Below are 12,485 nucleotides of genomic sequence, written 5' to 3' on the forward strand. Positions count from 1 at the left end.
GACAAACTTTCGAGCTACACAGAGCTCTTCTTCGGGTCTGGGAAAGGTACAAAGTGTCACAGCTAAATAAAAGATTGAACAGATAGTGCATATTTTAAGGGACCATTTAAGGTGAAATGGCCCTTTAACACCCATGTTAACAACCCCCCCAACCTCTCCAAGCTCATCATCAGAAGCAAGTTCCCAACAGACCAGGACACAACTCAGAGCAGCACCAGACCCTGCCAGAACAACAGATGCCAAACCTGCAAATATTTTTCCACTGCTACTATGACCAACATCCCCCACAACACACCTTTCAAGATCCACAAGTCCTACCTGTGCCTGTCCCAGCATGTGGTATACCTCATCCAATGCACTAAATGCCCTAATAACAACTATGTGTGTGAAACCAGACAATCAGTACTCTCTCAAATGAACTCACACAGGAAAATGATAAGACAAAAGCACCATGTCACCTGTGGGTGAACACTTTTAACAATGTGATCATTCTATATCTGACCTCTCAGTCCTCATCCTCACAGGAAACCTGCACAACACTTTCAAAGGATGAGCCTGGGAGTTTAAATTCATGGTCTTAATAAAGACACTGGATTTATGGCTTATTACAACAATCTGTAACCCACTAACCCCTTTTTGTCAAAAGAACATAAGAATGGCCATACTGGGTCAGACTAATGGTCCATCTAGCCCAGTTTCCTGTCTTCCAACAACGGCCAATGCCAGATGCTTCAATGGGAATGAACCTGGGAATTACCAAGTGATCCATCCTCTGTGGTCCAATCCCAACAGTTCTGTGACTACAGAGGTGTTAACAGGCCATTTCACCTTGAATGGTACGTTAGTATATGTGCTAACTGCTTATGCTAAACTATCTGTTCTATCTTGTATTTAGCTGTGACGCTCTGCCTACACTTACAAGCTTGCAGCTGCACAGTGCTCATGTAGCTGCATTAGGATGATGGGAGAGCTCTCTCCTTCAACATAATAAAACCAGTTCAATGAGTGGCACTAGCTATGTCAACAGGAGAGCACCTGCCGCCCATATAGCCCTGTGTACACGAGTGCTTATGCTGGCAAAACTTATGTCATACCCCTGAGCGACAAAAGTTTTCCCTGACATAAGAGCTAGTGTAGACATGGCCTTAGTACCTTCCCCAGACCTGCAGAAGAGCTCTGTGCAGCATGAAAGCATGTCTCTCTCACCAACAGAGGTTGGTCCCATAAATTATCTCACCCACCAGGTCTAAATTCTTCATTTGTGCTTAAAGAACATTCTTTCATACAAGTGCAGAAAACTGAATGAGACTACCTTTGAATAAGGTTGTCATCTCCCTGGTTTTTAAATGGGTCACCTGATCTCCCAGTCTCCATCCTATTTCCCCATATTATAAATTTCCCCTCCCCTAGACACCACCTTCCAATTCTCACAACATTACAGGAGTGCTACCACACTTCCCTCACACTACTAGTCTGCTTCTGCTGTGCCTCTGTGTCTTTTAACTGATGCCCTGCTTGCTTGGAGGTATGCGAGAGTGATGGTATGAGAACGAGGGAAAGAGATTGCAGATGGAAGACAGAGGAGTAATGAAAACAGGCAAATGATGTGAGAAGTTGGAACTCACATGAGGAGACAGAGAGATACCAGATGAGAACTAGAGACCAAGAAGAGAAAACAGCCAGCACACCATCAGAAAGAGAAGGAAGACCACAAGGATGTGGTACAGCTTAGGATAAAGTTGTGAGTTGGTGGGACGTGCAATGACTGGGCTAAAATTTAGTTTGAAAAGGTGAAAATTTTACTTTTGGAACCGATAATCCTTGCTCTAAAACCAGCTAGTTTCCCCCTTACACAGTGATGCAAAGTAATTCTACCTCCTGCTGGCCTGGAGGGTAAGGAACTTGAATCAGAAATCAAACCCTTACATGGTAGGGCAGAGCATAACCATAGAGTCAGCATGCTGCCTTGGGGGACACACATGACAAAAACTTATTAATTCAAACATTTGATGTTTAAAAACTCTAAATTAGTACAGAAATTATAAAATAATATGAAAAAAGGCCAATAAGAGTAGGACTGAAAGAACTAATTAAAGTTTCAAACTTTTGTGTGTGAGTGACTAACTGCATCCACACAAAGTCTCATTGACTTCATTGGAGCTCTGTGCAGGCACAGCAATCTGCCCATGCTGTTACCCTAAAATTTTAGATGCCAATGATGTTAGCCTGCAATGGCACTTTTAATTTAACCAAAGAACAACAAGGTTGTGGCCTGCCCTAAAGGAAATGCCAGAGTGTTACCAGGGGGCCTGTGTCCAACCCGCGAAGACTCCCCAGAGCAAGCTAGTTTTGGTAACCCCTGAAAGGACACAGATACAGCCTTCCGCTCAAGGATGAACACGCAAGAGTATTTGAAAACAAAATAATTTATTTAAAAGAAATAAGTGGTTACAATGTATTTAATGAAGCAAGACATTATATGGAACATAGTAAAAATGCAATAAAATTACATTTAAAGCATCTTATAATGAGAGCAGCACTGTGAAATAAAGACACAGACTGCTTACAATATCTGACACTCCACACAAAGAATACAGTAGCTTCAATGTAACGTGCATATAGATATTCCCCTATAAACAAAGGCTTTTAGTTTTAGTGATACAATTTAACCCCATACTTAATACAATATGGTATACGTAACCTCTATATACCCACAAGAAAAAACATTACCATATTCACAAATTAAAAATAAAACATTTACTTAACATCAACATTGACTCTTAACATTAAACATTTAACATTCTGTAAATGCTGGCCAAGCGGTTACAAGATGGGTAGCAGAGATCTCCCTCAGGACGCAGGCATCCAGCTTTATTTACAGACAAACCCATACACTCTTAAATAATAGATATAAAAAAGATCAGACTTATACTTCTTCAAAAGTTTCCCTCTGACTCATCTCATTGGTCCTTCTGCTCTGTCTGATTTCCTGAAGTATGTGCTCCACAGCTGCGCTGTTGCTCCGTCGGGCCGCAGATGCAGTGGCGGTTGCTGCTCTTCTGTTGCTGCTGGCAAGGTAGCTGCTAGCAGGCAGTTGTTCGTTGCCACAGCAACCTTAGAATTCTGCTGCTGCTGCTTTTTCAAGTAGCTGCTTTTCAGGATGTTCAGTTCTTCTTTTCAGGCAGCTTCCATTCTCATGCAAAGCCTCAAACCCACTTCTTTTCAACCTGTTAGTAGACAGTCTCCTATGCCTAACCCACTACAGACTCAGCCTGCTGGCTGTCAGCCTTACATACTGGTTGCTCTCTCAAGGTCAGCTCCTCTCAGCCAATCAGCTGCTAGCTTTTTCCAGCTCCTCCGCATGACATCATACCTATTCTTAGGTAGGAAAGCTCCTCCCTCTGACGCCATCTTGGATTCTAGATGTTTTTAAGCACCTCCCACTGACGCCATCGTGGTTGCTAGAACTTTCCACTACCTAAATTTAAACTATTATCCTTGTCACCATTTTGGCCAGCCATGTTGTATTTTCTAAATTTAAACGATCAATTTCTACTTAATTAGAGCCTTAATCTTAAAATTAATTACTGTTTTATGCAAACCAAAGTGTCCTAATACTGTCAACACCTTAATTGTATCAATTGGGAGAAATGAATTTTACCGCGTTTTCATCCCCCTTCCAAGGTTTTTCTGTAAGCTTCTATTAAGATGCTGCAAGGTATTTCAGAACACTCAGAGCAAAATTCTCTCATTACAGTGACCAATGAATGGCAAGACTGGGGCCCATGTTGACAGTAATGTGAAATGTTGTACAAAATCTGATCATAATTTTATGTCGTGTACTAGTTCAACATTAATTTAAAAAATTGACCCAGTGAATAGTGAAAAAAACAGCAAGAGACAGTCACCTCATACCCAGCAGATGGCAGAATACACTCACAAAAAGGTTCTATAGTCCATCAGATGGAGATGGGAAGGGAAAAAAGGTTCTGCTTTTCAAAACTGCACTTAAATTGTCTAACCATATGTCACCGGGTGGCTGGTTCCTGTGATTAAAGCAGTCCAGTGCCCCTGTGCCAGAGGAGGTGCTCCTAGTTGAGCCAATTAAGGGAGTGGGACAACACCTGTGCTATAAAGGGTCTAACGATGGCTCTGCGAGAACAGAGCTCGAAGGGGGAAGGATTGCATTGAAGCTGTCGGGAGAGAGGGTTTCCTCTAGTGGCTCCTAAACGAGGGAGTTGGGGCTACGTAAGACGATCCAGTTGTAAGTTTTGTTTTTCCTTTGGGAAAAGGCAAAGAAGGTAGCCCAGGCCTTGCGTTCTCTGCAGGGGCTCAGAGAGTAGGAAGGGACAGCACCTCAGGGAGGAGGGGTTGTGCCCAGCTTTAGGCTGCGTGGAGCCCAGTTTAAGGATGGGTGGAAGATTTTGTTTTTGTGTTTGCTTTTCTGGAACTCTGTGTTAATAAAAACCAGACCACAAGATGGATTGTTATCGGATTACAAAGACTGTGTGGAGTTTGTGTAAGGAGCCCTGAAGAAGGGGAAAACAGAGGCAGGGCACTGTGGAGACACCTCTGGCCACCAAAGAGTGCTTATTTGGCAGCTATTGTGTTACACTGCAATTCTTTTTTATTTTTTAAGCCATTTTAAGCGACAGATTTATTTCAAAGTACCACAAAGGGCAAGAAGCATGCATGGAAAAATAACTATTTTCAGCTATATTGTGTCTTTGTTTTCAAAATTTTAATTTTAAAACCACAATTTTAAAACATTTTTTTTTGAAAATAGAGATATATTTGAAAGTCTCTCTTTTTAGAAAGAGGGTCACTTAATGATGAGGTAGGAGGCAGAAGATAGCTGCACCTCCCGATCAACAAAGCGTGGCCCTTACTCTCAGCTGTGTGCTGCAGGAATCACACAGGAAGCTTTCTTCACTTTGGGCCCAATTCTAAAAGGTGCTGAGTATCCTCAACCCTCACCAAGCGCACTTCTGACACCCTTGCTTACACTGAGTAGTACCTTACGCTGAAGGTAGGCTCATTAAAACTAGTATTATTCAAGGAATAAGAGCAGCAGAATAAAGCCCCTATATCTGAGTCATCCCACTGCAGTCAAATCATGTATGTAAGTGTTTGTAGGATCAGGCTCATAAATTAGGATGTGGCTATGGCTTTGCCAGCAATTTTAAATGAGCTCATAAACCTGCCAGTTCAACTCTCCCATGATATCACCATAATCTTTTAAGGTAGACATGCCATTACACATAATGGACCAAACTCATCAGGGACTGCAGTTAGACTGGAAGATCTAGTACTGTTTTAATAAAAGATCTGATAGTGAACTGACTCCTTCTACCAGTTGTTATAAGAATTATTGCCTGAAGGGAATTAGAAAATATACAATGTGTATAGTGAGTGTCCCTGCCTAAACCCACAGCAGCAAGGCATGGAGAGCAAACAGAAAATGCTGTTGAAGACAAGGGAAGATAATAAGCAAATGTGCCCTGGAAAATTGCTATTTGAGAGAGTTGTTTTATTGCTTATTGTTCTGATCTTCTGAGTCAGCTGAAAGTACTAAACATGCCTATGCTTTCTATACTACATCTTAAAATGTTAATACCATTACAGCTGAGCTGCACCTGTGTTGAATGCCTACCAAATATGCTTACATTTATTCTCAATGTAGATAGGGCCTTAGGGACTGGAGGCAGAGTCTGTGTTGCATTTCTAGTTCACTCTCTCTGGCAGTCTGTGAGACCCTGAGTATTTTTACTTTTAGGACAGGAAGCCAAGCCCATCTTGGTCAACTATCTGTTTGCCTGGACCACTGCTATGTAGGGGTTTCTTCTATGGTAGACTGGGGTCGCTGCTTGCACGGTCTATTGTGGAAAATTTAATTATATACTTTCCAACCAGTGGAGCAAACGAGTTCTCCAAAAACTGAACAGCAATGTGCAAGACACTAGGCCAACACCTAAAGCATCAATATACAAGTCTCTGGAAAGCACAACTCAAAACCAACCATGCTACATTGCTTCAGATCCCTGCTCAGAACTATCACACTAGCTGACTACCTCAGCATACTAAAATATACAAACTTTAGGCAGGCTTTATCAAATACAAAATCATTAATCATAAACTAGAGTGGAAACAGGGAGACACAAAACAGACTTCAAACCCAGAGAAGTTGCAGTGCAGTGCAACCAGTCTGATAGAGAGGAGACTGAGATGGAGGGACATTCTACTCCAATGTCCAAAATACAATAGAGTGCAAAAAAGATATTTCTTCAAAACACTAAAAATGATTAAAGGTTTTTATGTAAAAGCAATGAGAGAAAACTGTGTCTAAACCTAGGAGAATGGACAGAGACAGCAGAGATGGCATCACGGTACATAGCAGCCTGTCTCTGCATTGAGAATGGACAGAAATGACAAACGGAGACAGGAAAAAATATCACACTTACACTGTGAAGCTTTATCCTGGGCAAAGTATACCTTCCTCTGACAGCTACCTGAGGAATGTCTCTTCCTTATGCTTTGGCAACAATTGTATAGGTTCTCATGCCAATAAAATATTATTAAATGGAATTGAATTGCTTACTCTTAATGTATTGTAATAGGTACATTACAATTAAAAATAAATCTAAAATATCCTATTCCAACAAAGTCCATTTTATGTAGAAACAGATGTTCTTTTCATAATAGCAAGTTCCTTCCCCTATATTGCTGTGTGATAAACTGTGTGCCAGTTGGCTGACACCTTCCGCCCCCAGAGATAGCTGAATCTCAGCAGTATAGTATGTGTAGTCTGTGACGCTATTTGAAATTCTTTGGTATGTAAGGTGCTATATAAACGTAAAACATTATCGAGGGCACTCTAAGAAGAAAGAAGAAAGTGGTTTTGTATGTGAGTGTGGATGTATCAGAGGTTATTATGAATTCTTTCTTTGAATTGTAGTAGCACCCTATTCATTGACCAGGACCCTAGTGTGCTAGGTACCGTAAAAATACAGAATGAGAAAGCAGTCCCTATCCCAAAAAGGTTACATGGGTATGTCAGCAGTATATGAATGTGTAAAATGCAGGGCCAGACCTAGACTAAATGGTGCCCCAGGCGAGAAGTGTCTTCGGCGCCCCCCTCCATTTGAATAATTTACAGCACCTTGAGCCCAGCCTCCCTCAAGCCCAGCACCCACGCGGTTGCCTGGGTTGCCTGGGTTGCCTGCCCCTAAATCCGGCCCTGGTAAAATGTGTGTGTTGCATGCTGGGCATGAATGGGTGTGCATATGGGACAGTATAGACAGACTGAATAGGTGTGGGGGGATATGTGTATGAAGTTATAAAGTGGTGCTGGAACAATCTGTATAGCGGCAGGGGTGCTGAGAGCCATTGAACCCATATATGATGGAAACCACTTCAAGCCAACTCCAGCACCTATAAAGACATGAGAGATATGTGAAGTTATATTTTATATAGGGAAGGGCGTATCTGAGGTGTATGCAGGCACGTATGGGGGTGGGAGGAATGGATGTATGGGTGTACATGGGGATGGTGTAAGCAATGGTGTAAGGAAAGGGTGTATTTAAGTGTGTACTGGGATGTGTATATGTATAAGCGATAGAGTGATCATACGTTCTGTTTTGGCTGGGACAGTCCCTTTTTTAAGCCCTGTCCTGGCCATCCTGACTTTTTTGGCAAATGTGGGCATTTGTCCGGTTTGCTTTTGCCAACTTCATCAGTTGGCAAGAGCAAACGGGACAAATGCCCACTTTTGTCAAAAAGTGGGATGCAGAGGAATGAGCAGAAGGGTGAGCAGAGATGCCAGCCCCGCCTGGGAGCTGGGGGGAGGTAGGACTTGAGCGAACAGCAACGCCAGCCCGAGCCTTTGGGAAATATGGTCACCCCAATAAGGGAGCATAAGATGGTCCATAGTGGTCTGTATGGGAATATACGAAAGTGAAGGAACTTTTTATTATGTGCGTATGGTGCTTGGCACAATGGCTTTGGAGCCTCTGGGCAGCCCAATAACAGAAATAATACAGAACAACACGTAGGGGGGTGTGTGTGTGGTGGGGGAATGTATGTGTAGAAGGTTGAAGCAGCACACAGCAGGGTCTGTCGGTGCAGAAGGCTGGTGCATGGAGCCACATCAAGGGGCGTATGGACGCGGTGGATGCAGGCACGTGGGAAAGTCACACAGCCCTTTACCCCTGGCATATCCATAATGATCATTTACCACTATGACGTCACTTTACCCGACGCGAACTGGTCGCGATGACGTCACATCCCTCCCACCCAATCAGACGTGCAGGGGGGGCGCGAAGCCCCCGCTGCGGGGAGGCGGACGAGAAGCGCCAGCAGCCGCCGTTGCTGGCTCGGGGTCCCCGCCCCCCCCTCAGGCAGCCCGAGCCCCGGCCCGGGCGAGCGGCTCCGCGCGGCGGGGATGAGCCCGGCTGCCTCGCACCCCTCGTAACGGCGCCGCCGCCATGAAGCGGAAGAACTGGTCCGGGGCCCGGCGACACTCGGCCCCGGCGCCGCCGGCCGTGAAGAAAACTCGGGGCGCGGCGGCTGCAGCCGCGGGGGTGGAAGAGGAGCCGCCCCCGTCCGGGCCGGAGAGCTGCATGCAAATCACCGGTGAGCGGGGGCGCCGGGGGCGGGAGGCAGCCAGCGCCCGGGTTGCCTTGCCCGGGCAGGCACCGTTGACGCCGTGTGTGCGGTGGGCAGCGGGAGCGGCAGTCGGGGGGGAAGCAGCAGCTGCAGGGTCTGTGTGGCGGGATTTGCGGAACTTGCTCCTCCTCCTGCCCCACTGGAGGGAAGGCACCAGCCAGCTCTCCCCTCTCACCAGGCTTCCAAATAATGGGTGAGAGCAAAACCCTTCTGCCTGCGTCCACCTGCCTCTCGCAGCAGCCTCCGCCGGGCTTCGCGGTGCACGTTACAAGTTGCTGTCAAACTTTATGGGAGCCGCCACGTCGTGTGACAACTTCCATGGGTTTTGTTTTAAACGCTAGCCCCAGAGCGGGCGGCGGGGCTTGGCTGGTGGTACACGGGTCTCCCCGAAAGCGCAGAGAAAATATGTAGGTCTCCCGCGGTCTGATAATGCCTCTACAGAGTGTCTGCCGTTTAAAAATCATTAGCAGAATGCGTTAAACATGCTTAGGAGTGGCCTACTCATCCTGTCTTGCCGTACTGACTTCAGTTTTGGGCTCAACAGAGAGTCAGGTGTAAAATATTCTGCGTGAAATTCCTGGTTTTGCTTTTCCGAGTCCTAAATGAAAGGAGTGTCTGCAATAAAAGGAAACTTTCTCTTTCATCTCCTGCCTCTTGCTGCTGCTTTTCTTCTTCCCCTCCCTCCTCTCTTTTTTTCTCAGGGCAGCCTGCAGTACAGGGAAACAATGCTTTGTTGTCTTTTGCCCACTTACTTAATAAATGCTTGTCTGACTGGCTGTTGTTGATACAATAATTGTTTTACACAGATTTCAATTTTAGAAGTTTTTACCATAGCAGACAAAAGCATCCCTAATTTCGCATTCTTATTCGCATCACACAAGTCCAGAAAGGCCTACTCTTAAAGGGTGGCACTAGAAAACAGCTGTCTTGCACTGTTTTACAGTACTGATGGAAAAGAAGAATGGAAATATAGTTCAATCTGTCAAACCTCTTAATCTTCTGTGTGAACATATGATGTGGTCTGTGATCTACGGCAGGTCAGACTAGATCAGTGGTTCTCAGACTTTTTGAATTGGCGACTCCTTCAGACAGCAAGCCTCTGAGTGCGACCCTCCCCTTATAAATTAAAAACACTTTATATATATTTAATGCTATTTTAAATGCTAAATTTATAACCAAATTGTTTAAAATAAATCTAACATTTCTCACCACTTTTAAATTAAGACTAAAACACATTTTTATCAAATTATTTTGAGCAGAAAAGTTTTTTTTTTTTAATAGTTACTATTTAATACTGGGAGCCGGCACGAAGAAACTTTGTCAGTATCACTTTTCACAGCAGACTTAGTGCCCCACTACCACCCTTACTTCTGAGCTGCTGCTAGCCTCAGCACTGCCTGTAGAGCTGAGAGGCTGTGAAAAATGATATTAACAAACATACAAATATCACTTTCCACAGCAGACTTACTAGTGCTCTGTGTTCCCTCTAAGGCAGTGGTGGGCAACCTGTGGACCGCACGCTGCCCGTCAGGGTAATCCGGTGGCGGGCCACGAGACTGTGTTTACATTGACGGTCCGCAAGCACGGCCGCCCTGCAGCTCCCAGTGGCTGCGGTTTGCCATTCCCGGCCAATGGAAGCTGTGGGAAGTGGCACGAGCCACAGGGAGTTGCTGGCCGCCGTGTCCCGCAGCTCCCATTGGTCGGGAACAGCGAACCACGGCCACTGCGAGGTGTGGGCAGCCGTGCCTGCGGACAGTCAGTGTAAACACTGTCTCGTGGCCCACCAGCGGATTACCATGATGGGCCGCTTGCAGCCCACAGGTTGCCCACCACTGCTCTAAGGTGTGCACCTGTGTGGCCACACAAGAAAGCATCAAGAGCCACGCACCTAATTAGTGGAGCGGGGCAGGCATGCAGCCACAGGTAGGCCTGGATCCTGGAGAGGATGTGTAAGGGGGGTAGGGGAATAGAGGGAGGGTGGAGACAGTGTGGGGTGGGAAGCTTAGGGCATTCAGTGCTAGGGCAAGGAGAGATGCCTCTCCCCACTGCCGCCTGCTCATTCTTTCTGCAGTAGAACCGCGCCAGTTTGGCTGGGTTATACAGAAGGGTAACAGGATTTGGTGCCTGGACATGTTCAGTATCTCTAGATGAATAGGAAAAGATTCAATATTGTCCTATTCAGTTACTGACAGAGCCTGATCTGATTCCCTAGCAGAAAGTATTATAATATAATCTTGCAAATTAGAAAACAGGCTTTTACAATTCACATGCTAAATGGCAGTTATCTACGTAGTTCTTGTAACAGAAAATGATACAAGGCCCTGTATTACTTTTTAGCAAAAAGTAATAGATTAGTTAGAATGAATACATAGCAAGGTCAACTTGAGATGCAGCTTCAGCAACCCTTTAGTAGAAAGGTACAGAAAGCTGCTTAAGTATGACCAGCAATTTAGGTTTTTTGTTTGTATTGGTGGTGCACATCCGCACATTATCTCGTTATTGGTGCTGGACATAACAAAATTCATTCTGCACATGGATGAAAAAAATTAGAGGGAACATTTCTATTGCCCCATTGCCACCCTTACTTCTGGGCTGCTGCTGGTGCTGCCTTCAGAGCTGAGTAGCCGGAGAGCAGTAGCTGCTGGCCAGACTCCCAGCTCTGAAGGCAGCATCACTGCCAGCAGCAGCACAGAACTGCAGAAGTAAGGGTGGCAATGCCATGTCATGCCACTCCTACTTCTGCCTAAAGTTTGACCTTTGTGTTGAGGGGAGGGGGGAAGGCAAACTTTAGGGTGGCTACAGCCCTCGCAAGCCCCCCCTAGAGCTGCCCCACCTGGGTGTCTAACTGTTAAATTATAATTTTTGTTTTTGCTGATCCCAGTGCTCTGATTGGTTTGCAGTTTAATGCAGCTCTTCAGCTGCTGAACAATCAAGCCCTCTAATGTTGTCTTGGTCCCACTTTTTCATCTCAAGCCAACAAAGCTGCTTGCATGATACTACAATCTCCAGAGTCCAATTTCCTTAAAGTGATGAAAATACAAATATATATTTTGTTTAGGATCAATAATTGCTACATTATGTTTACAATACTTTTTGAAATAAATACACTACATTGCAATGGAAAGGTGTGTATAATTTTCTGTAACGCTAGATTTAAATTATATATTTTATAGTAGTTGCTCTCTGTTTCTTGCAAGTACGCATGACCCCCGTGTAATAATCTTGCCACCCCGTGAGAGGTTGCATTGTAATTGCCAGTTTGAGAACTCCTGGACTACAAGATCTGGTGGTCCCTTCTGGCCTTAAACTCTATAACTCTGTACGTTTTAAAAATTGATATTTGGTCTTTGGAAAAGAATTAAAATCATTTTTTTTTCATAAAACAGTCTAGTTCTTTGTCTGCCCTTAATTTCATGCTCTCTGCCTTACCAAAGAAAATTATGGATAAACCCCAAGCTCCACTCCCCTGGGCAGCTCTGCACAAACTGCTCAACTTGCACAGAGCCTCAGTGACTTCAGCTGTGCTTCGTTTTGGCAAAGGAATCTGCCTCTGTGGAGCAGCATGCGGGGTTTGGGTTGCTCTTTTCTAGTTTAAAGGGATGGTTGAACTCTAGTTAGTTTAAATTTTTTTTACTACAATTGGGTATTGTAGCTGCCCTTGAGTCTCCTTGCCAACTTTTGAGAATGATATGATTTACTTAAAAACAAACACAAAACCCTTTCCTCTTCCTGTATGAAAGACCCATGCAAATAGGAAACTCTGTCTATAGAAGAGAGTGAAACTGAGAATACACAAAGTAAACAAACCGGAAAAAAAAGTT

General features: G+C 44.7%; 1 protein-coding gene across 12 annotated transcripts in view; it reads left to right on the forward strand.

Moving 5' to 3' along the window:
* Positions 1 to 8,297: 8,297 nt before the first annotated feature.
* Positions 8,298 to 12,485, forward strand: part of CDC14B (cell division cycle 14B) — an 83,469-nt gene continuing 79,281 nt past the window's right edge. For 10 of the 12 annotated variants that reach the window (XR_006291209.1, XM_037901706.2, XM_043547517.1 and 7 more), the window contains exon 1: positions 8,298 to 8,631. Coding sequence is in view for 11 of the 12 variants with exons in the window: in XM_037901706.2 (XP_037757634.1) it covers positions 8,484 to 8,631 (148 nt within the window). In the remaining variant the exon portion in view is untranslated. The remainder of the gene's footprint in view (positions 8,632 to 12,485) is intronic. The other 2 variants (XM_037901707.1, XM_043547515.1) reach the window with 1 other exon arrangement.

Source organism: Chelonia mydas, chromosome 5, assembly GCF_015237465.2.
Source record: "Chelonia mydas isolate rCheMyd1 chromosome 5, rCheMyd1.pri.v2, whole genome shotgun sequence".
NCBI classification, from domain to species: Eukaryota; Metazoa; Chordata; order Testudines; family Cheloniidae; genus Chelonia; species Chelonia mydas.